Here is a 27727-nt window from a genome sequence, read left to right as displayed (position 1 = left end):
GAGCTACAGTGTCTTATCTTGGAGAACTTTATTTGCTCTAAAATCATGCTATAATTTTTATCATGTGTAATGACTTAAAATTGGTCCTCTGCAAATGAAGTATCTCAAGGACTTCTTATGAGAGAGATAAGCCCCAAGATACAAGATGGGATAAAGACATACTGAATCTGAGTTAAGAAGTAACGAAGTAAGAAGTTAAGAAGAGGACATAAAGGTGAGATTCTTCTCAATTCAAAAAATTTTTACTGAGCACCTACAATGTGGCCAACAGACTAGATGCTGGGGATATTCAGGCAAATAAGATTTGATCTCCCAACCCAGAAGAAACATCCAAGTGGAACGGAGGGGAGAAAGGGAGACAAAGGTAAATGTGGCTACAGTAAAACTGATCATTGGACCAGCTATTACAGTGTACAGTTGGGGTGAAAATGAAGCCAGAATTTTAGATGTATTTCTAAATGGTAGACCAGCTTCCTCAGGAAGGTGAGTACTGCCCATGGCTTAGATCATTAATAATGTAAACTAGACCACATCTAGGAAACAATGCAGCCTGGGACTAGGGGAGAAAGAAGAAAACTCAAGGTGCATTAAGGACTGCCCTCAACTGGTAAATATACTCTGCTGAGATTCTTCATGACTATAACCTATTGGTGTGGTTCAGAAAAATATATGCTCAACAGTGATGACCTTTTATCTTAAGGAACGCAATAAAATACTTAGCTACGAATACCCAAATAAAGATAAGCAACATCAACCTTTTCCCTCCATTTTTCACACTCATCAAAACTCGTGAAGTTCTGTAGAAAAAGATCATTTAAATAGTCACCATGGGAAAAACTAAATCACCTAAGACTTTTTTGGTTTGAAAAGGAATAATCTTCTTTTATGAAATTCGAAAGGAAATAAAATACATTAGAAGGAAAGGTCTGCTTAAAGGGAGCTATATACCAATTCCCATCATCTTGGTTTCAGATCTGTAATTAACGCTTATGTGGAGGTGGAACGTAGTGAGGAGTAAAACACGCTTGGAACTCAGATAGGATCATGGATACAAATCCTGACTTTGAAACTTGGTAGCAGTGTAGCTTCGGGCAAGATGTGTGACTCTGAATTTCAATGTTCTCTTCTGTAAACTAAAAATCCCAGTATCTGCTTTTTGGGATTTTTGCAATGATAGCAGATACTGAATAGTAAAAGCATCTGACACATGGCAGATCTTCAACAAATGCAAAGCAATTTTCCTATTCAACTCTTTATGTTCATAAATTCTTAAGCATGAATTCTGATCCCTCTTGACTTTTAAGCAGGAACAAATAGTGACAGGAGCTTTTTCTCCCTAGATGGGAAGAGTCAACGCAGCTCCATATCCCTATGACAGTCCAGAGAGGACACTCAGCTCGGTCACCCTGAAGGAATTTCTCCAAACCCTTCCAGGGTGATGTCATTATTGTCTCTCGGGGGTCAGGGCAAGTGTCAAGGCTGAAGCAACTGGGGCGTTAACACAAGCTGAGAACCAGCAACAGATACCAAACAGCCATTATAAATAGCAAATGAAGACCCAAAAATGCAAAGTAGAAAATACAGTATTCCATAAAGTATTAAAACATTCCCAGCAAAAGACCCTGACAACAGTTAATGAGGTAAAAGTTGCCATTTTTGAGCGCTGACTCCATGCCAGACAGGTACTTTGCAAGCATCAACTTTCATGATGCACTTTCCATGCATCAACTCCATCTTCACAACATGACTCTGAGTTAGGTCCTATTGTTCCCCCCATTTTATAAATGAGGACACAGAGGCCCAGATGTCAGATAATTGTAGGAGGCCCCCAGTTGTAAGTGGTGTAAGCGGAATTTGAACTCAGGTCTGTCTGACTCCAGGGCTTCACTCTTAAACGACACGCCATTTCCAAATACATCAGTGGTAAACCAATTACACGGTCATTACCTTAAATAAACCAAGTAATCGACTCCCCAAAAGACAGGCTTAGTCTTTGTGAGTTCGATTTTGGTTCATTCTATAAGGTGTGAGTCCTAACTAGGACACATCCAGGAGCTTCTGTTCTGATCGCAGGCTGCTCCTTCCAGTCTTTGTTGCTAGATCTTTCTCTCCCCACTTCTAAATGCTACAGTGCCTGGGACTCTGTCCTGGGACCTGTCCTCTACCTCTACAGATGTCCTCAGTGATGTCATCAGTTCCACGGTGATATATATGTAAGAAAAAGCATCCGAATGCTGACAGCTCTCAACAGAACCTTGGGTATGTTCATCCCTGATCTCTGCCTGCCCCACCACACCCATACAACATAACTAGACCCCCCTCTCTTTCCTGCAGAAGGCCAAAACCCCAGGAGTCATGCTTGCTTCCTCTCACATGTCACGTCCAGCCCTTAAGTCAATCCTATTGGCTCTATCTTCAAAGTAGATCCCAATTTGACTACTTCTCACCACTTCCACCACCAACATCCCAGTTCAGGCTTCCAGCATCTTCCACCTGGACTACTGCAATAGCCTCCCAATTGGTCTCCCTGACTCCGCTCTTGCCCCAATTCAGCTCATTCTCTAGAGATCAACAGACCCAACACTGGAGAAAAGAACAACAACAAAAACAGATCACGTCACTCACTCCTGAGAACCATCCAGTGCCTTCCTAATGGAATGGAATTCAAACTTCTTCCCATGGCTTCCCAAACCCTACCTGGTCTGGCCCCTGCTTAGCTGTCCAAATTCAGCTTGTGACACACTGACATTATTCCTTGAACAAGCCACATATGTTTCCAGGTCAAGCAGGTTCCTTTCTCAGGGAATTTGCACTTACCGTTCCCTCTGCCTTGAAGAATCTCCCTCTAATTCTTCACATGGCTTTGCTCTCCCACTTTATTAAGGTAGTGACTTAAATGTCACACTCTGACCATCTGATCTAACAGCTCCTTGCCCACTCCCATCATTCTAACTGCATTCCCTCCCCTGAGAGCACTTAACACTTTCTAAAATTATCTTTATAATAGATTTAGTCTGTATTTTTATACCATATTAAAAAAAAAAACCTCATTGCTGTGTTCACAGGACATAATAGTGAGTAGGTGCACCTAACAGGCACTCCCTTACTGGAATGGCCATCTGAACTCATGATGGAGTAGTTCAAAATGCCCCGTTATATAGAGCTAGGTCCCAATCCTGGGGCTTCACATTAGAACTTCCCCATCCAGATGTCCTGAAGCTGAGTGACAGCTGGCTTGGTCATTCAAAAGGGGAGAAGACAGTATGAGGCAATAAGAGCCCAGGTTTTGGGCATCAAGAGAATTCTGCATCTTACCCCCTATTTCTAGATCCTGCCCAGGCCCTGCAAAGCCTGCATCAGACAAGCTTATTTTCCCCAGACAGGTTGCACCATTGGGTCAGTTCCCACAAACACTACCTTGATAAGGCTATAAGGACATGAGTCCAAAAGTAAGACAGGCTCTCTGGGCATCCTAGCTCTACCCCAAGGAGCCACCAAAACGATGCAAGGACTTGCTCCAAGGCCCAAACGCTTAAAAACACGTTCATTTAATTCAGTCTGACAGTGAGAAGGGTTTGTATGGGGCCCACACTACCAGGCTGGCTGTACTCCGACAGCCCCTGCAGGTGTTTTCAGTTAAATGTGATAATCAAATTAGCTGCACAGCACAGTTAACTCTGAAATGGCAAACGGAGCTTCCTGGGTGATCTCCCCATATGCCTTACTCCCAGGCTAAGTGCAAAGACCGAAGAACAAAGGCTAAAGTGAAGGGCAGCAAGTGGAGGTGCTTACAGGCATGCAGGGTGAAAAGAGAGAGGGGAAAGAGAAGGTGGGAGGTGGGTTTCTGCTCTAGCAGTCCCCAAAGGAGAAGGTGCTTACTTCAGAGTGTCAGGATAATTTTTAAAAAAATTTTACAGGCTCACCCCACCTAACTTGTTTTGTTGTCAACTATATAAATCCTTGTGCCCTCCCACACCTTTACCCCTGCCAAGTTGACTTGGCACTCAGATGTGGCTAAGCTCCTCAGTACTCCCAACAGAACATAAGCTGAAGGAGGGAAAGGTCTTCTGCAGGACTGGTTATGAGAAACCAAAGGAAAAGTTAAAACTGTGCTAATTTGGTAATCCCAGGACCTTTTCCATGACCAATGTTATTCTTGCCCACTTCAGCTGGAAATTGCCTTTGGGGTCCAGATTTGCAGAGCATGGCGAGGAGATAATGTGCGTGACTGGAGGACTGGTTCCTTGAAACAAAAATGTCATGTAAATTTCATTTGTTCTATTACCACTGATTCGCTTAAATGGCTCCACCACAACCACCTGTTTCACCAGCCAGCCATGGGCAAAGTACTTAAGAAGTCCAAAGAACTCTGATGCTGCAGAAGTCTCTTACGTGGTTTTCTAGTTCCTAAGCAAATCAAACCCACTTGTTCCTATTTTGCCACAGTGGTACCCAGAGCCAGCTTTCAATTATTGATGTTAATAGAAGGGACGGGGTCGGGGGGGACACAATTTTCAATTATCCACGCTAAGCTGCAACATACACATTCCTGAAAAGTTCTCTCTAAATTGAGATTCTGTATCTGAAATCCCCCTTTCCCGTTGACTGCTATAAAATTTCAGATGTAATCTGAAATGGCAAACTAATGACACACTGAACCAATGTCTATTCTTTAGCCTTGTTAATCATGGCCCATAGATGAGGGAAATGAGAGGGAGGAGTCAGGTCCGGATGCTGACAAAACGCCCAGAATGGGAATTTAAACCCAGCCAGGGCCAGGACTAGGTGAGGCAAGAGAGACAGGTGGGGTGCACGATTTTAGGAGGCGATGACCTACGACCAGCCTGAGAGGGAGTATCTCCTTAGCACTTCCTTATTTATTTCTTTTAAAAGGTTAAGATTAAAACTTTATTTTAAAATATTTTCATTTTTTTCCTTCTAACCTTTGTTATTTGAAAAATAAAAAAGGTGAAAGTAAAAGTAATACTAATCATCCATAATTTTGCCGCATTTTTGAGAAATATAATCTCCCCCATTGTCACCACCGTGAAAATCTGGTCACTGTTACTAACAATTTGGTGCATGTTCCAGGCCCTTTTCCTTATACACACACACAAACTCATTCACAAATATTTTTACTTAAAAAAATTGATCATCTTTAGCACTTACTTAAATTTAAAGAGGCTCTCCCTCTCAGGATTGTTAAGGGTCATCGTCTCCTTAAATTGTATATCCCAGGTGTCTCTCTTCCCTCACCCTAGTCCCAACCCTGCTAGATACATCATCTTGGTGTCCTGGCTTACTTTACCTACTGGCAAACATTTTTTATTGAGTCGCCATAATGTTATTGGCTGGTTAATGCAGGAACCAAGTCTTTGTTAAGACTTTTCTTTCTCTCTTCATCAACTTCCTTGCTTCCTTCCTTCCACTTCCCGTTCATTCACAGGAAGTAGGAAACAGAGTAGTTATGTGTTGGTTCACTTTAATGGTGGTAGAATAAACAAGGCAGGCAGACACTAACTGGCCTTTAGAGGCTGGCAATCAGGGGCCTAAGGATATTCCTGGCAACAGGGTTGGGGAAAGAGAGATGTTCTCAGCCTGTACCCCAGAAGATGAGAGCCAGGGACCAACAGCTAGAGCCCCTCTCCCATCACTGAGAAGCCACAGAGCAATGAGTGGTCCTGGCCTTAGACCTCTCTGGATGGTCCAGATGGCTAAGCAGACCCAAAGTCTGCACAGTTTGCTGTTACAAATTCCTTGTACCAGTTAGAAATTTTGGACTCATCCTCAAAAGAGACTTCCACAAAGAAGTTGGCAGGGCCTTATCATCTTTGCAAGCAGAAAAGACGGCTCCCCACAGCCATGGAGACCTGTTTAAGCCAGGAACCCCTGGAGCCCACTCACCTGCAGTGAGGCCTTTATGACTTGTAGCTTCTTGGTCTCAGGGGTGCTAGGGCTATTTTATGGAGGCTGTGGCACAGGTTAAAAGCCTTCACATTTTAGAGCAAACAGGACCTAAGACTATACTTTCAGGGATCACTTCTATAGTTCGTTATTGTAGAATAAACAGGACCTGCCAAGGCTGCAGTGAGGACAATGAGAAAGGCAAGTGCTGGGGTATCTCTATGTCAGATCTCTGGGTGGTTCAACATCAGCTGGTCCATCAGCCTATGAAGAGATTCGCCCCTTTGGTTCTTTTCTCTTCCCTGATACTCTAGGCCTCCATTTTACCACCTCCACTCCAACCTCCATAGCCTAGCTAACTTCTGCTTAAATCTTTAACAGTTCAGGTTAGATGGTAACATACTGGCTCCCACACACTGAATGCATTCAAAGAACTGAGAGCACTGCCTGGGACACAAGACATGCCACGTGCAGTATTCTATATCTATATGAACCTACTGCTCCAAATGAAAACTATGTCAGGCAGATAAACTGATTCAGTCACTGTGGAGAATGATTTGGCAGTATCTAAAAAAAGCAAAGCTGCGTATATGCCTTCACTTCCAGTGCTAGGTATACATCATGTCGAAACTCACACATGTGCAAAAGGATGTCTGCAAAGATGTTCACTGCAGCACTGCTTACAGTGGTAAAAAATGAGAAACAATTCTAAGTGTCTATCAACAGGGGAAGGGATAAATAAATGTGTCATTTTTACACAGAATTTACAGGACTGAACTAGCATTTATCTCAAAAAGATAAAACTGAGTGAAAAACACATGAAAAATGAGAGTACACTCTGATACCATTTACGGACAGTATGATACACACACACACACACGTACCAGATGGTTGTATGTGGACACAAAAAATCAATTTTAAGTATGAAAACGGAGTTCAAAAGGATACACATTAAAATTCATGTTAACTTTCCACTGGAGGGCAAAGGGAATGAAACTGGGGAGGACCCCAAAGAGGATTTCAGTGTTAACATGAGAGAGGGAGAGAGAACAAATAAGAAAAATGTTAACTGTCACATCAATACATATACATGTCTAATAATACACATGAAAAATTACAGCAAAACATACCAAATATATATTCCAAATATATACATTTTGCTCTATTTTTTTTCAAAAAAAAAAAAAAAGGAAGAGGGACAGAGGGCGTGCTTTAGGAAATCAGAAGGATTCCTTCACTTGTCTTACGGAACTTGAAAAAGCTCTGTGTATGTCAAAGGCTGATAGAAGGTGAGAGGAAAGAGAAAAGAGTTTTAAAAAATGAAGTTAAGAATAACTTTTATAAATGCATTTTAAATCAATACTATCCTTAGTAGTAGTTCCCAGACTTTAGTGTAGATGGAAATCACTTGGGACTTTATTAAAAATAGAAGTCCGTAACCTCCCTACCCCAGTCCCCAACATTATGAATCAGGAAATCGTGAATGGAGCCCAGTAATCTCCTTTTCATTAAGAAAAAAATATATATCCTTAGTACCATAAAGCCTTTTAGTACTGAGAAACATTTAAAAGTAAACTTAAAGTAAATGAAAACTGCAATTTTAATGTAAAAGCCTATTCCCCTTTGCCCATAAATAGATAGCTAATAGTGGCTCTTAAAAGAAAATTTTATATTTTGATGATGATAACCTAAAGTCATTCTATACAATGTTTATTTACATAGCTCTATAAAATGTTGCTCCTGTAACAGGACAATAATTACATTGTACAATGTACAATTGAAATGTTAAAGGCACACTCGTTAAAATTATGAAAACTCTTGTTCTAGGTAACAATTAACTTTAGTGGAACAATTCCAGTGTTTTCATTAAAGAATTTGAAAAAGAATACATACATGTGGGACTTCCCTGGTGGTCCAGTGGCTAAGACTCCTCACTCCCAATGCAGGGGGCCCAGGTTTGATCCCTGGTCAGGGAACTAGATCCTACATGCCAAAACTAAAAGATCCCACATGCTGAAACTAAAGATCCTGCATGCCACAACTAAAGAAAAAAAAAAATTCCCATGTGCTACAACTAAGACCTGGAGCAGCTCCCCCCCAATAAGATACATATATGTGTATAACTGAATCACTGTGTACACCTGAAACTAACATAACATTGTTAATCAACTATCCTCCAATATAAAATAAAAATTAAAAAAAAAAACTAAATAAAAGTCACCAATGTAGAACAACACAGCTTTAAGCTATCAAGACTCTGTTATCTATTACCTACTGATGACCTCCTCTCTTCCTGCTTTCTCAAGCAGAGTTAGGGCACCCCCTCAGGGTTCCCATAGCCCTTACCTCACACCTGGCACTAGTGCACAGATCTATGTTGTAGTTTACCTGTGGTCATATCCATGCTCCCCTCTAGGTTGTGAGTTCCTCCTAACAGGGAAGGCATCATGCTCTCTTTGCTACAGTGTCTAGCATAGTGCCTGGCAAGCTGTAGGCACTCAACAAATAGCTCTTGAATGAGGTAGCATGTCTGAACAGGTCTTAGACTTAAAGACATCCAATGAAAAAGGAGGCTCCAGCAAAGAGTTGGCAGACCTGTTCTCCAAAGAACCAGACGGTAAATATTTCAGGCTTTGAGGGCCATATGGTTTCTCTTGCAACTTCTCAACCAGCCAGTGTAACTCAGAGGCTGCCAGAGACAATACACAAATAAAGAAATGTGCCTCTGTTCCAATACAACTTTGTGAACACTGAAATTTGAATTTCCTATAATTTTCATGTGTCCTGAACTGTTTTTCTTCTTTTGACTATTTCCAACTATTGAGAACTGTACACAACCATTCTGAGTTTGTGGGCCGCACAAAAACCAGCAGCAGGGTTTTCCAACCCCAGCTCCAGCAGATCTGGGCGTATAGGTAGGAGGAAGAAGCTCAAGATACCAGATAGGCTGGAATAGACTGAGTCTAAGAAGAGAAGAAAGGGGTCTATGTTGAATGAAAAGCCAGTGGACCCTCACAGTATCTAAAAATGGGACAAAAAGATACAATACAGGAACAGAAAACAATGCAGTTTTTTTGCTGCTGTTCTTTTATTTTAAACCAGCTCTACTATAACAGTCAAGCTCACATTCAATGAACTAATGGCTAAGGAAGTCAGAAAAAAAAAATTGGTATAGTTAAAAGTCATAAGTGAGACTAGTTGGGGAAAAAAACAAAAGCTTTTCAGGTTAAAGTTTTACCCCTATCTCAAGCATTGCTAAGATATATTCTCCTTTCTCTCTGATGCCCACTCTCAGGTAGAAATGCAAATGAGCAGGGAAGTGGACAAAAGATGGGGAGCAAAAGCAGACAAAAGGGATTCTGTCTCAGAATACCCAAGCATTGACTGTCCTGTCCTGTTTTACCAAGTCTTGTGCATAAAATCATAGATGTCTTCAAAGTTAAAAGAGGCTCAGAATCAAAGAATCTGCTCCATCCATTAAAAATAATTATAACTTTGTAAATAGCACACATAGTCATTTTATAAAAATTCAAAAATAAAGAAGGCAAGAGAAGAAAACATAAGCACCTACAGAAAACAACAGTTAAGATATTGCTGGCTATCCTTCTAGACTCTGTTTTCCTTAACTGCACTGTGTGTATGTATATCTGTGTGTGTGTGTGTGTGTGTGTGTGTGTGTGTGCTTTTTTTTTTAATGCAAAAATAATCCTCTTTATTTTGTAGATGGAGAAACCTGAGCCCTGGTATACTTGCTCAAGATCATGAATAAAATGAGTTTGTAAAAACTCAAGATCTGTACCTTTTACCTGTTGGGCCAGTGCTTTCTCATACCACCTCCTAATGGAAATAAATCATCAGCATCTTGGATAAGTTAGTGCCTTGTTAGCACAGGTGCTCAATAAATTAATACATGGTGGCATGAATGATGCCAACTGGGCTGTCCTGTTTATCTCAGCTAAGCTCTGTCCAAGCCAGCTTTATCACAGAAGCTGCTAATTATCGGTAACACCAGAGAACACAGTTTTTAACATGCTGCCAAATCCCAAAGAGCACAGGGATACAAGGACAGCCTCCTTTAATAGGAACTGACATAGAGCTTAGAATCTTTGCTACTGAAAGTGCTTCACTTTGGAATATTCTTTTGGTTTTACTTTAAAATGAGGCACAATTCTGGGTCTTTTGTAGGTTAGTTTATCCAGCATTCATTTCTGGATTCTCCCCATGCCGTAAGGGGGGGCATTACAAAGAACAGAAAGCCTCATGACATTTGCATTAGGTTTGCCTTACATTTCAACTGAGTAAGATCAGACTTAACCATGAATAAAACAATTCCTGATAGGTCTATTCATGTCAAGAATCATAACACCTTACATACTCCAGGTCTAGCTGTTCTGCCAGGGTGGCCCATGTGCCCTGGGATCCTGCCCAAGTCCATGCCCACTCCAGTGCCAACCAGCCTGCCAAACCCACCCAGCACATGCAGTCTGCAAAGGAAACACTCCTACACAAGGCCATGCCTTTAGGACTGGGAGAGGTAGCTGTTTTGCCTAACTCTTAGAAACAAACACAGAAAGAAAGAAAAAAAAAAAACTAGAAGCAGAAGGATATGTTCCAAATGAAAGAACAAGATAAAACCCCAGGGGGAAAAAAAAACTTAATTAAATGGAGATAAGTAATTTACCAGACACAGAGTTCAAAGTAATGGTTATTAAAATGCTCACTGAATGCAGGAGAAGAATGGAAGAACACAGAAATTCAAGAATGAATTAGAAAATATAAGATAGAACAAATCACAGCTGAAGAATACAATAACTGAAATGAATCAGCAGATTAGATGATACAGAAGAACACATCAGCAATCTGGAAGACAAAATAGTGGAAATCACCCAATCAGAATGACAAAAAGAAAAAAGAATTTTGAAAAATGAGGATTGTTTAAGGGACATCAGTGAGAACATCAAGTGTACTAACATTTACGTTATAGGGGTCCCAGAAAGAGAAAAGAGAGAAAAAGAAGCAGAAAACTTATTTCAAGAAATAATGGCTAAAAACTTCCTTAACCTGGGGGAAAGAAATAGGTATCCAGGTCCAGGTCCAGAGAGTCCCAAAAAAGATAAACCAAAAAAGATCCACACCAAGACATATCATAATTTAAATGGTAAAAGTTAAAAACTGAATTTTTAAAAGCAGCAAAAGAAAAACAACTAGTCACATACAAGGGAACCCCCCACCCGCAATAAGGCTATCAGCTGATTTTTTAGCAGAAACTTTACAAGCCAGAAGGGAGTGCTAAAAGGAGAAAATTTACAACCAAGAATACTCTACACAGTAAGGATATCATTCAGAATTGAGGGGAGATAGTTTCCTAGACAAGCAAAATCTAAAGGAGTTTACCGCTACTAAACTGGTTTCACAAGAAATGTTGAAGGGTCTTCTTTAAGTGGCAAAGAAAAGGTCATAACTAGAAATTTTTTAAAAATGAAAGAAAAAGAATCTCACTGGTAAAGGCAAATATATAGTAAATGCAGTGGATCAGGCACTTAAAAAGCAAGTATGAATGTTAAAAGACAAAAGCAGTAAAGTCAACTGTAAATATGATAAGTAGTTGAGGAATACACAAAATTAAAATATGACATAAAAAACAAAACATGGAGAGGGGAGGAAATATTTACTGCTTTTAGAATGTGTTCAAACTTAAGCAACTCTTAGCTTCAAATAAACTGTTACATCTATATAGGTCGATATATATGAACTTCATGGTGACTACAGACCAAAACCTACAAGAGCTACACAAAAAATAAAGAGAACAAAACCTAAATATAATGCAAAAGAAAATGATCAAACCACAAGGGAAGAGACTAAGAAAAGAAATGAACACAGAAGAACTACAAAAACAACCAGAAAACAACTAACAAACTGGCAATAAGTATATACTTATCAATAATCACTTTAAAAATCAAAGGACTAAATGCTCCAATCAAAAGACATAGGGTGGCTGAATGAAGACCCATCTATATGCTGCCTACAAGAGACTCACTTCAGATCTAAAGACAGGCTGAAAGTTAATGGATGGAAGAACATATTCCATGCAAATGGAAACAAACAAACAGAAAAAGCTGGGGTAGCAATACTCATATCAGACAAAACAGACTTTAAAAGACAGTATACAACAAAAGATAAAGGCATTACATAATGATAAAGGGATCAACCCAAGAAGATGATATAACATTCATAAATATTTATGCACTCAACATAGGAGCACCTAAATACATAAAGCAAATATTAACAGAAACAGAGGAAGAAACTGACAGTAACACAATAATAGTAGGAGACTTTAATACTCCATTTACATCAGTGGATAGATCATTTAGACAGAAAATCGATAAGGAAACATTGGCTTTGAATGACACATTAATCCAAATTGACTTCACAGATATATACAGAACATTCCACTCCAAAAGAGCAGAATACACATTTTTTTTCAAGTGCACATGGAACATTCTCCAGGATAGATCACATGTTAGGCCACAGAACAAGTCTCAGTAAATTTAAGAAAACTGAAATCATATCAAGCATCTTTTCAACCACAGTGGTATGAAACTAGAAATTCATTACAAGAAGAAAACTAACACATGGAGACTAAACAACATGCTGCTAGACAACCAATAGGTCAACAAAGAAATCAAAGAGAAAATTAAAAAATACCTGGAGACAAATGAAAATGGAAACAACTTTCCAAAATCTATGGGACAGGAAAAGCAGTTCTAAGAGAGAAGTTCATAGTGATCCACGCCTACCTCAAGAAACAAGAAAAATCTCAAATAACCTAACTTTACACCTAAAAGAACTATAAAAGAACAAACAAAACCCAAAGTTATCAGAAGGAAGGAAATAATAAAGATGAAAGCAGAAATAAATGAAATAAAAACTAAAAAACCAATAGAAAAGGTCAATAAAAGTAAGAGCTGGTTTTTGAAAAGATTTTTTTTAAATGACAAAATGTTAGCCAGACTCATGGGGGGGTGAGGGGGAGAACCAAATAAATAAAATCAGAAATCAAAGAGAACTTAAAACTGATACCAAAGAATAATAACCTTACTAAAACAACTATATGCCAACAAATCAGACAACTAGAAGAAATGGATAAATTCCTAGAAACATTCTATCTCCCAAGACTTGAATCAGGAAGAAACAGAAAATCTGAACAGACCAATCACTAGCAATCAGTCATCAAAAAACACCCACGAAACAAAAGTCCAGGACCAGACAGCTTCACAGGTAAACTCTACCAAACAGACAGCTTCACAGGTAAACTCTACCAAACATTTAGAAGAGTTAATATCTATTCTTCTCAAACTATTCCAAACAATAGATGAGAAAGGAATGCTTCTGAACTCATTCTACAACACCAGCATTACCATGATACTAAAACCAGACAAAGACAGTACAAAAACGAAGAATTACACGCCAATATCCCTGATGCACATAGATGCAAAAATCCTCAACAAAATACTAGCAAACTGAATTCAACAATACATTAAGAACATCATACATCATGACCAAGTTGCATTTAACCCAAGCACGCAAGGATGATTTAACAACCACAAATCAATCAACGTGATACATGACATTAACAAGATAAAGGACAAAAATCATATGATCATCTCAGTAGATTCAGAAAAGGTATTTGACAAGATCCAACATGCATTTATGATAAAAACTCTCAACAAAGTGGGTATAGAGGGAATGTACCTCAACATAATAAAGGTCATATATGACAAACCCACAGCTAACATCATACTCAACAGTGAAAAGCTGAAAGCTTTTCCTCTAAGATCAGGAATAAGACAAGGATGCCCACTCTTCCCACTTTTAGTCAATGTAGTATTGGAAGTCCTAGCCACAGCAATCAGACAAGAAAAAAAAAAAAAAAAAAGAAGACACCCAAATTAGAAAGGAAGAAGTAAAATAGTCACTGTTTGCAGATGACACGATACTATATATAAAAAACCCTAGACTCCACCAAAAAACTTTTAGAATTAGTAAGTGAATTTAGTAAAGTTGCAGGATACAATATTACAGAAATCTACAGTGTTGCTATATACTAATAATGATCTATCAGAAAGAGAAATTAAGACCTGTACTCTGAAAAGTGTAAGACATTGATGAAAGAAATTGAAGATGACGCAAATAAATGGAAAGATATTCCACGCTCATGGATTGGAAGAATTAAAATTGTTAAAGTGTCCATACTACCCAAAAAACTTACCTATTCAATCCCTATCAAAATACTCATGGCATTTTTCACAGAACTAGAACATACAATCCTAAAATTTGTATGGAACCACAGAAGACCCCAAATAGGCAAAGCAATCTTGAGAAAGAAGAAGCCTGGAGGTATTACACTCCCTGATTCCAAACTATACTATACAAAGCTATAGTAATCAAAACAGTATGGTACTGAAACAAAAGCAGACACATAGCTCAATGGAACAGAATAGAGAGCCCAGAAATAAACCCATGCTTATATGGTCAATTAATTTACAACAAAAGAGGCAAGAATATACAATGGGGGAAAGACAGTCTCTTCATTGAATGTTGCTAGGAAAACTGGACAGCTACATGCAAAAGAATAAAACTAGTCCACTTTCTTAGACCAGATACAAAAACAAAACAAAACACAAAAACAAAAACAAAAAAACCTCAAAATGGATTAAAGACTTAAATGTAAGACCTGAAACCATAAAACTCCTAGAAGACAACATAGGCAGTAAGCTCTTTGACATCGGTCTTAGCAATACTTTTTTAGGTCTGTCTCTTTGGGTAAGGGTAACAAAAACAAAACTAAACAAATGGGACTACATCAAACTAAAAAGCTTTTGCACAGCAAAGAAAACCTTCAACAAAATGAAAAGGCAACCTACTAAACAGCAGAAGATATTTGCAAACGATATGTCTGATAAGGGATTAATATCCAAAATATATAAAGAATTCATACAACTCAATATCGAAAACCAAAAAAATCTGATTAAAATATGGGCAGAGGACCTGAATAGACATTTTTCCAAAGAAGACATACAGATAGCCAACAGGCACATGAAAAGATGCTCAACATCACTAATCATCAGGGAAATGCAAATCAAAACCACAATGATATATCACCTCACACCTATGAGAATGGCTATGATCAAAAATATAAGAAACAAGTGTTGGTGATGATGGAGAGAAAAGGGAATCCTTGTGAACTGTTGTAGGGAATGTAAGTTGGTACAACCACTACAGAAAATAGTATGAAGGTTCCTCAAAAAACAGAACTACCATATGATCCAGCAATTCTACTTCTGGGTATTTAGCCAAAGACAACAAAAACACTAATTTGAAAAGATATATGCATCTCAATGTTCATTGCAGCATTATTTACAATAGACAAGATATGGAAGTAACCTAAGTGCTCAATGGTGGATGAATGGATAAAGAAGATATGATACATACACACACACTGGAAGTTTTACTCAACCATAAAAAAATAATGAAATCTTTCCCATTTGTGACAACATGGATGGACCTAGAGGGTATTACGCTAAGTGAAATACGTCAGACAGAGAAAGACAAATACTCCAATTTTTCCCTGGATTGCCCCTCTCCCATTAGATGTGGTCCTACCAAGAATGTCAGCTGAGTACCCCGCTACCGCCTCGCCACAGAAGTGAGTGCATTACCCAAGGGAGGCCATTATTCTCTCTTCATTAGTAACGTTAACCTGTAGTGGAATCATAAGAAGACAAAGGTGTTCAGAGGTGAGACATTCAAAAGGTAGTGCTCCAGGGCCACCCATTAGTTCCCTGGATATTTTCCACCCTTTATTTCCTTCATTATTCGACAAATATTTATGGAGAGCGCCTCTTGCTACGTGCAAAGCTTTGCTGCAGGCAGTGTACAGACAGACAAATTTTCATCCTCACAGAGCTTACATTTCAGTGAGAAGAAAACAATAAATACATAAGTCAAATATACAGTATATTAGATGGTGATACATGCTATGGAAAAAAATTAAGCATTGTGGGTAGGGAGCACCAGGGCTGGAGGTTGCTTGCAATCCTAGAGCAAGACCTCACTGGGGAGAGAGAGGAGGGAAAGTGGGCAGAGCAGGTCTAAGGATCAAAGGACCGAATAAATCCTGGGGCACAGAAAATGAGACTGAAAAGGAGCAGCCAAGGAGGTAGGGGAAAAAAACAGGAGAGTATGATGACCTGGAAACCAAGTGAAGAACGTATTTCAAGGAGGAGAGAGTGTGAAACTGTGTTAAATCCTTCAGAACCATCAGGGAAGGGAAGTTGAAACTGACTTAGCATCACCAACAGGAGGCATTTCAGTGGAGCAGTAGGTATAAAAGCCCGAGTGGTGGGACTTCCCTGGTGGTGCAGTGGTTAAGGATCCACCTGCCAATGCAGGGGACATGGGTTCGATCCCTGGTCTGGGAAGATCCCACATGCCGTGAAACAACTGGGCCCGTGCACCACAACTGCTGAGCCTGCGCTCTAGACCCCATGAGCCACAACTACTGAGCCCATGCGCCTGGAGCCCGTGCTTCGTAACAAGAGAAGCCATCACAATGAGAGGCCCATGCACCGGGGCAAAGAGCGGCTCCCGCTTGCTGCAACTAGAGAAAGCCCACGCGCAGCAATGAAGACCCAGCACAGCCAAAAAAAAAAGCCCAAATGGTGTAGGTTCAAGAGAGGATTTGGACACGGTGACACAGACAACTATTTAAGACATTCTGCTGAGAAGAGCACAGAGAAAAGGGATGGTATCTAGAAAGGGATGCAAGATCTAGAAAGGATTTTTGTTTCGTTGTTGTTGTTCTCCATTTGTAAAGGATCACAGAAATTATAAGTGTTGATGAGAAAGATTCAGCAGAAACTACAAAGTCAATGATGTAAGGAGACAGAGGGGAAAACTATTGGAGCCAAATCCTGCTGGATGCAATCGGGGATCAGCTCTAGTGCCCCAGTGATGGGACTGCCTTTAGGTAGAAGCACTGAGTGTTCTTCTATCACCCATGGAGAGAAGACAGGAACATGGGCGCAGGTGTGGTGGCTTGTGGACGTTCTCCTGTCACATCTATTTTCTCAGTGAAACAGGAAGCAAAATCTGAGACTATCATCTAGAAGAGAAGAGTGAATGGTGTAGGGACATGGAGTAGGATGTGAGGCACATAAGGGCCCCTGAGGTTGCATTCCAATGTCTGATGGTTCAACTCTGCTTTCAATTACTCCAAGAAGACTGTCAGTAAATTCCCTTCTTTTTTTAAAATTAGCCACAGTTGACGTCTGTTTCTTACAACCGAAGACCTAATACACCAATTCTTCCTTGGGGCCTTAGGGTTACCTGATTTTCTCACTGAAATCCTGACTTTAATGAAACAGTGATTCTGTTCTATCAAATCCTATGCACCTCCAAGTGAACAGGAAGAGTCTTGCAGTAAACCAACAAGCCAGACGTGTTGGGTTCCTCTACCACCTTGCACAGAACCAAGAAATAATGATTTATACTTACAATACTAAAGTGGAAACACTAAATCAGCATGCTAAACTGCTTATAGAAAAGCATTTCAATACATGTGAGAAAGCAGAAAAGACAGATACCAAAATTCAAATCGCCTTAACATTTCTTCAAACCCCCTTTTTGAGTTAAACTGCCAAAGTGTCTACCAAGACAGAATGAAGACAAATACATGTACAACTCTTCTTAGAGCGTAGATTAATCCTTCATTACAGATTTCAGTGACTCAGGGAGGGAGACCCACATGAAGACTACACTAAGGGGTAAACCGGAGGCAAAGAGAACCGTTCTCACACTGGATAAGACTCTATAATCTGGGAATGGCATCTGAAAGGCAGTCACACTGAGTAAGAAAGAAGACAAGTCAGACTCTTCCACAAAGAGAAACATTTCAAAGATCACAAAGATGAGTGGAAATTTCCAGACCATGCAGACTAAGATGACTCTTCATGATAAAAACGTGTCATTCCTCCTCCAGGAAATTAAGAGTTATTAAATTGCAGCAAAGACAGCTGCTTCTGAGATGAAATCAGCCTTGCGACACCAAGAAGCAGGAGGGTGAGGGTGAGAAGCTGCTGACCTCCCGTGGAAATCAGCACCACACAGCTTGTTTCAAACAGGTGCACCACTCCACAGGGCATGTGACTCATGAAAAGCTCCGAATACTCACAGGGAACTGTAAGGCTTGGTGTAAGGTGTGACCTGAAAGCAGATATCAATGGCTTTCTCCCAGCTGACCCAATGCTGGCTCACCCTTTGCTACGAAGACTGAGATAGATGCTCAGCCCTTTGGCCCAAACACACACAAACTGCCAAGAAAACAAAAGCAAAGCAAAAGTAAACATATGCACACATGCAAATCTCCCAAGTGGGTAAGAGCCATGTGTGCTATGTTTTCGGCATTCAGCCCTAAGGGTTTTGCTTGCCAAGAACAGAACTGTGAAGAAATCCCCGTCCCTTCAGTAAGAATGCCTTGTTTTGGTTTAATTGTTAGAACAATTTCTCCATCTTCCCACACCTTCAGGTACAGCTCCATGACCCTCCTTCCTCCATCCCCTGATTTCTCTGAAAGCCTACATTATACTGCTTGCCAGATGCTCTCCTAAGAGATTTAGGTGGATGAATTAACTTAATCCTCACAATGACTCTAAGAGGGTAGGTGCTATTGTTGTCTTTAGGTTTCCCAGAAAGAAGAGTCTGACGTGAAGGCTTATATGACACTATTCTATTCTACTAGGGGGTTCTCAGGAGGAATGAGGCAGAGAAGCTAACCCCTACCTGCTTCAAGCACCAATACCTGCTCCATCTCTTGGGACCATCTTCTGAGAGGCTACCTAATGACTGCTATTCAGTATGCCCAGCTCTCACCTCCCATTAGTCAAAGTTTTATTTTTTTAATACTCCTTTGCTCTTTTTAATACTCCTTTGCTTCCAGGTTGTACACGTGTGGACGGCACTTTGTGTCATGTCTCCCTTGGGTGGGAGGTAAGAGGCAGGAGGCACATGGTAAGGGCATGAGGCTACAAGCTATCAGGCTGCACCTGCGTGAAATGAGTTGGAGGCTACACAACTGGTCACCACACTGGTGGCTGAAATACGTACAGGAGAAGCCAAGAGAATCTGATGTGCTAATTTAAATGTTTCTAATACAATTATTATATCTCCTTATTCAGATGAGGAAACTCAGGCATAAAGAACTGAAGTACTTCACACAGGTTTCAGAAGAGACGAGCAAAACTAGGCAGTCTGGCTCCAGAATGTTCTCTTTATCACTGAACTCTCAAGCACCTACAGATGAACTGCAATTACCCTGAAGTCTGCCAGCTGCCTCGCTGCAGCTGCCACATTTGAGCTACAATAGTTGTGAGTTGGTTGGAAAACCAGTCAGTGTAAGAAAATAAATATCACAGATAATGCTCACCATGCAATGCAAAGAGGATATGGCAAGAGAGGGCTTCAGTGCTCAAAAAAGTGCAAGTGAATCAGTTAGTCACTGACACTCCACCAAAGAGAGACATTTAATGAAACCACCCCCATGGCCAACACATAAGAAATCTGGCTCATAAGAGCAGAAATAAATGAAAGAGAGACTAAAAAAGACAAAGAAAAGATCGATGAAACTAAGAACTGGTTTTTAAAAAGATAAACAGAACAGACAAACCTTTAGCTAGACTCACCAAGAAAAAAAGAGAGAGGACTCAAAATCAGAAAAGGAAGAGAGGAAGAGAGGGAGGGAAGTGGGGAGGGAAGGAGCAGGGGAGGGAAGGAGGGACGGAAAGAAATCTGGCTCTGATAAGGGTTGGCAAAGAGGAAACAAAGTCGTGTCCATGCTTGTTAATACTCTAACGTCTATAAGACCCTGAAGTAAAAGGGGGCAGCCACTAAGAGAGGAAAACATAGCATCCTCTCCTTTGCTCCTCCCTGAATTTGAAAGGGAACTCTATAGGTGACTCCATGGGTTCAGAAAAGGAAGTATCAGAGGTGTATCAAAAACCAGGAAAGTCACTGAAAAAATTCACCCAAACAGAAGCAGAACAAATCATAACAAACAAGAGACCCAAATCAAAGGGGCTCTAAGACTGCTGAGTGTTCACAGCTTGAAGCCGAGCATTTCCCCTTTCACGATGGGCATTTCTTGTGATGTGAAAGATTTAGTTCCTTGAATTCAGGAATTTTGTTGGTTTTTTTTTAAAGCAAAAAATTTAAACTGAACTTGTGTCTTTCCTCCTCCTAACCCTGAAGGCTGGAAGGCCACAAAAGAGAGAAATTCCTGGGTTGAAAGTAAGTGAAAGTCTGGCAAGTAGGCTGAATAAGGGTTGAGCTCTGATTTCTTCTGCATTTCCATTAATTTAAAGTGCTAAGTTGCCTGTTTGCTTTAAAATATGTGCTTGTCCTCTTTGCAGTGTCCCTTTAAATAGATTTTCCTTTGGCTCTGCCAAAAATAGCTAGAGAAGGTCCTTTGAGAATCCCATTCTTAGTCTTAAAAAAATACACTCTTCTCCCTGCTCCATACACATAAACAGGCCTGGAAGCAGTATCTCTCACTTCTTCCAGCGATCTCCAATCTATCAAAAATAATAAATCTTTCAGGAAGAAAACAGAGCTGGTCAGGGAAATAATTCTCCCAGCCCATTTCTGTTTGTTCATTATGTGATCACCAAATATCAAGTCCCTTTTCTGGGATCAGCAGACAGATAGGTCAAGGGCTGAACACCCTAATGTCTACCCCATGGCCAGGCACTAGGGACTACTAGGAACTAGGCAAACTGAAGAAGGTATGCCCAGGGGGATAGGGTGTGGCCCTCACTTACTTCCAGCCAATTGCTAGCAAGGAGATCTGAATTTTTCCAAGTAAAATGACCCCTGTTAAAAATGTTGGAAACCTGTCCAAATTTTAAAAACAGCAATGTGGGGGACAACAATACCAAATCGAGCACATGTGTGGGCTGCTCTGGCTAGAGGCCCTTGTTTGCAACCTCTAGGTAAGACACAAAGATAAAGGAAGACAGACTGCCTGTCCCCCCGGGAGCTTATGACCTAGTAGGAGTGAGAAGATACATACCTTGTAAACTGTCCCACAGGTGGAATGTGATACACGTTGAAAGACAGGAATAAGCAAAGGCTATGGGAGTTCAGGAAAGCAAGAGGGCACCTGAGGCAGAAAGGATTCTTGTAGGCAGTGGCATTGGAGCTGAGGCTAAAGAATGAAGTAGACTTTGGCAGGCAGAAGGTGGGGAGGGGCCATTCCAAACAGAGGGAAAAAAAAGAGAGGGAGCGGGGAAGAGGATAGTTGAGAGATGGTTAAGAGATGCTTCATGCTTCTACCCAACAAATACTCATGCGCATCCACTGTGCACCATGCAGTAGGGATGCAGTGTGATCTTGAGGGACACAGACGAGGCTGCAAAGTCTGAAAGGGCCCAGTCCAGAAAAGGTCCTGTGGAGGCCGTATCCAGAGTTTTGTCTTAAGAGCAAGGGGAAAGCTGCCTTTGACGTTTTTTTAAGCAGGGGAATCACAAGTTGGGATTCGCAGTGTTCCAAGTTCCCCAGCTACAGAGCATGCATTCTGCGGCCTGGCAGGGAGCCAGAGCTCCACCAGCTAGAGCAAACCAGCAAGAGGCCTTTGCAAACAGTCTGGGGAAGAGATGATGACAGCTCGGACTAGGGACGTAGTGATGGACACGGAGGAACGTGGACAGATTCAAAAGACAGTGAGGGGTTAAAATCACCAGAACTATCGGTTCAGGATAGGAGTCAGTGAGGCAGAAGCCAAATGGACCTGGAGAATGTGGTCAACGTGGCTCTGGGGGGCTATCAGGCCACAACACCCGTGGCCCGGCAGCCAAGCAATTCTGTGCCGGCAGCCGTGGGTGTCTAGTGGTTACTAGAGAAAAGAAAGGTTCCGAAGCCAGGGTGTATGGCTGAGGGAAGGCTGCCAGAGAAGTTCACCGGAGCTTTCCATCTTAGAAAGACATCATCTCAAAAGTACTGTTTTCTTTTAAATGTGCTTTGTAAAATTCCACGGCTATTTTGTTTGGACTAGTCTTGATGGCAAGGAAATAAGAAGCGCTTCTCGTATGTTCAGCAGCTCTCCAGTAAGCTAAATCTTATCGTCTAGACTTGGGATGGAGGAAGAAGGAATAGTAGAGTATCTATAAGATATATGTTAATGCCAAGTAGTCACTTCCTTTTATTTTGACCCTTTCTTGAGAACTTTAAGGGATGCTAGTTAACTACCAGGGCCCATCCTCCTTGGTGCCAAAGCCTAGCAATGATTTTTTTTTTTTTTTTTTAATAACCACAGGCATCTTTACATGAACCCAATTCACTCTGCATCTAGAACATTAAGGAAATGTGAATATGTCCTTCCTGACTTGCAGGGATGCCTGGAAGTACTCAAACTCCAGTCACAGGAAGGAGAAAACAGCCAAGCCACCGGATGTTCAACCATGGATAACTTACAGCAATGGAGTCTACATATTATTTTGATAAGGTCTCACTTGTATGCCAAGCATTTGCCCCACAATATTCCTTCCTGATCCTTGTCATCTATAGAATTTTGTCCTTTAGGGAAAGTCACACGTAACAGATTACCCAAATAAACATTAAGCAATTGGGTAATGAAAAGAACAACAGAGAATCGGCAAGTGGCAATCGGACTAAAGTTGATTTTGCCCTCTTCATTTCTCTCTCTCACCCTCCATCCCCACAAATCTTGGTATTTCAGGGTATATGTGCCCACATGGCAGGTGTATTCATCCCCCCCCCTCCAAATTGGCCTTCTTGTCCCACATGTCCTGATCGAGTTAGCACACCATGCAAAGATCATTCAAGAGACTTAATACTCTTTGTTAAATGTTATTTTACCTGGATTACTTGCAGTAGGCACTATGGGTTGCCTACTCAGAGCCCTGCTTTTATGTGGGTATCCATGCCTCCCACAAATGACCCAGGTAAATCCTGTTTGGGGTAAAAAATCACAGTGGTCCCATTCCCTTTGCTAGTGAATGCTTCAAACCAATGAGATGTGATAGGAAGTCTATTGGAGAACTTCTGGGAAAGGTATCATCACATCTCTTAAAAAGAGACTCAGAGAAGAAATACAGTTACCCCTGAACCATACTTCTACACAGTTGCAAATCCTAATATAACTTTATATTGGCCCTCCATATCCATGGTTCCGCATCCATGGATTCAACCATATTGCATTATGCATATAAACAGTGCATATTTAGTGAAAAAAAAAATCCATGTATAAGTGGACCCCCACAGTGCAAACCCACGCTGCTCAGGGATCAACTGTAATACCTTTCTGCCCTGGACAACCACTCATGTGCAGAGATGCAACACAACATCTTATGATCCTGAAAGGAGCTAGCCAACCCAGTGAAGCTGGCTGTGAGCAGGACCGTGGAAATAACACAAGTACTTCATGAGCCAAGAAATTAACCAACCCTCAGGACTGATTTTGTGTAATGACACAACAGATTCCCTTATTGTTTAAGCCACTATGAATAGGATTTTCTGTTTCTTGCAGTCCGAAGCATCTAAAATGATACAATTCTTCTTTGGAGAAGCAAGAAAAGGGCTCTGGCTTCCTGAAAACACCCAGGCAACAAAGGAGTAGTTGCTTCAAAAAAGAAAAGAGACTAAGATTTATTTCTCAGTAAGTGTTTCGGGAAAACCAGCTGTGAAAAGGTATTGTTATTAGCCATTCCGGATGTATGAAGAGCTCTTTGAAATCCTCCCATGCAGCATAAACACTGTAATAAAGTTCCAATGAGCCACTGTGAATGGTATGTGTGGGGATATACAACATACTTGGAGCCATAATAGTATGCAAACATTGGGGAGCTACCATGAAATTAGTCTGCATTACTCATCTACTCTTATTTCCTTCTACAATTATAAGATTGGGAATTTTTTTCTTTTTTTTGCCACCTTTCCATCTGATGAAAGCACAGACTCACGTGATTAGAAGGGAAGTCACAAAACCAGGCTCAGAGATGTTGAATGATTTCCACAGGGTCCCAAAGCCAGCTGGGGGCAATTTTCTTTATTTTTAAAAATGCTTTGTGTGTGATTTTAAAACAAAGTCATGTGCTGAACACTCAATTTAATGAAAAGCGAATAATTGTAGAGACATGGGAAATCACAACCGATTTTTTTTAGTAATTTAATTATGCAAATAAAATCTCCTTTTTTGAACTCACTGCTTTGAGTTTCTTCTTCACTATTTCTAATAACCTCCTAAATTCCAACCCATTCCTCTCCATACCATTTCTCCCTCCTAGAAAATCCCTGCATATGGCCCATTCTCTAGGCCAGTGGTTCTCAAAAGACTGTTTGCCTGGGAAGTAAATTAAAAATGCAGAGTCCCAGGCAGAGTCCAATTCAGCAGATCAACGGGGGGGCCAGCAATGTAAATGTCAATGTAAACAAGCACCCCAGGTGAGTGTAACCATCCTTTGAGGCACATGACTCCAGACTGTATACTAGATTCCAGGTTCCAAATAGAAAACGTCTAATTTTCATAGTAGATTTAAGCTGGGACAACAAAAATATGTGCAGAGTTGCCTATAATTTTTATGTTCCCTCTGAGGTCTGAAACAAATCCAAGAGCTCTGTGATTTGGATGTATCCTGGTAATCATTTGCGTGGAGGTCTGGAGTTTTTATCCTTTCCCCTCTGAATGCATTTCTACTTGGGATTAAATATAAAATGTCTTAACTCTTCCTCCACAGCTAAAGGAAATCAATTTTGTAAAGTGTTTCAAAAGAGTACTTTAAAAAATACACAAAATATCTTCTCTTTGAACCAGATGCCTGGGATGTACAGGGCAAACACAGTAAGTAATGAGAGAAGTAAACACCAGGTTTTCCAGCAGAACCAACCCTGAAACCAAAACTTAGGAAGGAAGCTGACCATTAAGTAAGTAGACCAGAGGAACAATAGCTCAGGCATATTCTTGGGTAAGTCTGAACCTGAGAAAACAAGAATGAAACAGACAAACCCCTTGTCCCAAGTTAACTTTCCCTTCCTGTTCGATTTTAAAATAGGACAGTGCTGTAAATGAGAATAGAGAGTTTACGCAGAATCTTAGAACTCCTCTGGGTGCCAAAACATTTTTTCAAACTGAAGTAAGTACTCCTTACTGGATTCAGCAGTGCTCGTTTATACTCATCTCCTCCAGGACATTTTAAATCTAGAGGCTCCAGAGACCAAGAACACAGCATGCTGGTAACGGGAGTCTGTGTGTTCTACCATCATGACCAACTCACATTACAGCCATGAGGGCTTGTCTATATGTAGACTTCTTAATGATCACATGAACAAAGAAATGCCACTTAACCTCACAGAACCAAAGAAAATCACTGTTAAGTATCAAAGATAACACACAATGCTCCAGAAATGCTATAAAATAAATAACTCCAGCAACAAAATTGGTTTAAATTCTTTAGAAGGCAAAAAGTCAAGGCCACAGCTTTAACATGCACATTCCAGCTGTACTTCTCCTCGGCTTAGGGACAAAGACTGGACTGAATGCGGTTGGGAGAGAAGAGGGTGGAACCAGAGGGAGAAAGTGAAGCATCCACCAGGAGATGAACAGGTTCATTGGCCCAATACCCACCTTAAGGGTTTTGGATTTTTTTGTGTCTATTTCTTTTTCTTTAAGGATTCCTAACAATCCTCAGGGCATTTTAAAAATGGGAAGATTCAGTTCTGGCTTTACTGGATCACCAATGACTCTTGTTCTCTCTCAGTCCAATTAAGCTCTCATCACACTGCACAGCCTGAACGGCCCGACTGCCTTCAGCTGCTTCCTATCCCTTCTCTAGCGGCTCCCAGAAGGCATGGAGGCCTCCCTAAGACCCAGGGGCCATAAAACAGTCAGGAGCATCGCCACACATGCTTGGCTGGACGATGTACCTGGAACTTCCTCTGTTTTGGTGCAGGCCCTTCAAGTGTGCAACTAAGATCTAAGCCAGCTTTCCCGTTTCACAAATGCCTGACTGGGTTTGTGTGGAATAGGCACCACACCGTCATGTCAGAGCATCTGGAGTTACTTTTTAAAGCCCAGTTCCCATTATTTTAAACACATTCATCAGGATTCTTTGACATTTGGGGGGGAGGTGCATATACTCCTTGAAAACTTGCATGTTCTCAGCTACACTTAATTGTTTCTAAACATGCAGTTCAGAGATGGCATGGCAAGAAAAACTATGTGACCTGGAATGGAGCAACCCTTTACTCAGCCTAACTGCTTCTCACCAGCATGCAAAACTCTTGTTCCTTCATCATTAAGACCTATGGAAATCTTTATGGTAACATCTATACTCTCTCTCCAAAATATCAAATGCTTGGTAGAAACATGAAAACAAATCATCATAATCTCCCTCGGCAGAGTATCAAATTATCCCAAAGACATGACTTAATGCCAGAACAAAGTATGGGTAAGAGCTGAAATTATAACGCGTCAGTTCCACAGCATGTAGAGTTCAACAATTTAGGTTAACTGTTATAGTCCGTCTTTTCTTATGCGCTAGTCTCCAATAAAGAACATCCATCAAAGTTAAGACAAGGTTAGAACATACACACATGCCTGATACAGCAAGGGGTATCAGCAAGGCCAATCCAAAGCAGCTCAGGCAACAGTAAATACACAAAAAATCCAAACCACTCCAAGAGTATAAATATTCCTAGCAGGAAAATCAGGCCCCCACCGATTTTCTTTGATTCTCTCAGAGGGCAAATGGACATTTGCCAATTCCTCTATTCTTTATACTTCTTCAAAGGCTTTCCTACACGTAACATTTAAAATCAATGACATTATAGAGAAGGGGGAGCCTACTACCCATATTTGACAGATGAAGAAACTAAGGAATCAAGGGGTCAGTGGCTTGTCCAGGGCTAGTTAAGTGGCTTGTTAAGAACAGAATCAACTCTAGAAGCCAGGCCTCTTTATTCCAAATCCAAGGTCTGTAAACTTGTAACATATTCCTGTTTGCTCTTAATCATCACAAGAACATGTAACTCCTGAAAAATCTGTTTGGTGATCTGGTATCACGGAGGACACACTCCTATTGGCCTTGATCATCACGAGAACACAAACCCCCCTGCAAACTCTGCCTGGTGGCCTGGTGGCATGGGCACCTCCCCAGCCTCCGCTGCAAAGCCCATCTGGCATGTGCTGCTGTTACCCACTGCAGTTAATATTTCCCACATTTCTTTCCTGAGCCTCCAGCATACCAGATGCAACAGTGGGAGAAGGAAACATAAGCAGAACTGAGACCAGCTTTAGTGCTAAGATAAGAACTTTCCAGGGCTGAGAGAAAGGCCAGCAATCAGTCTTAAACCTACTTTGCCAAGTGGTTCATGAGCAGCTGTAACATCTGCCTATTTTTCTCTGGGAGCCGATGAACAAGGCTGTGGATTTCAGAGACCCGTGACTCCTGGTTCTCCAGCTCTGTGAAGGAAGGAGGGAGGCAATACTGGATCAGGGCCACAGTTAAATCAGTTTACAAGACAAAAATCAGAGGAAACCAAATGTTGGGACAAGAGACTGAGGATTTCTCAGAGGTATAAGATCCTGTTCTGTGTACTTGTGACTAGACCGACTAGATCTAAAAGTGCTTTTAATGCTGCTTTCCTTAACAGAGTTCATTAAGAAAAAATGTCCGTCAACATGACGGATCTCCCTTAAAAAATCAGAAATTATCTTCTGAGACCAACAGGCATCAGAAAGTTGAGGTTCTCAGCA

The 27727-nt window shown here is 40.8% G+C and overlaps 1 protein-coding gene across 4 annotated transcripts in view; it reads right to left on the bottom strand.

Moving 5' to 3' along the window:
* Positions 1-27727, bottom strand: part of ARHGAP26 (Rho GTPase activating protein 26) — a 470734-nt gene that overhangs the window by 141957 nt on the left and 301050 nt on the right. For all 4 annotated transcript variants that reach the window (XM_036847117.1, XM_036847118.1, XM_036847119.1 and 1 more), the window contains exon 17: positions 27328-27433. In XM_036847117.1, the coding sequence (XP_036703012.1) occupies positions 27328-27433 (106 nt within the window). The remainder of the gene's footprint in view (positions 1-27327; positions 27434-27727) is intronic.

Source organism: Balaenoptera musculus, chromosome 3, assembly GCF_009873245.2.
Source record: "Balaenoptera musculus isolate JJ_BM4_2016_0621 chromosome 3, mBalMus1.pri.v3, whole genome shotgun sequence".
Lineage (NCBI taxonomy): Eukaryota > Metazoa > Chordata > Mammalia > Artiodactyla > Balaenopteridae > Balaenoptera > Balaenoptera musculus.
The sequence above is the reverse complement of the archived record's forward strand: the minus strand, read 5'-3'. Positions and strand labels throughout refer to the sequence as shown.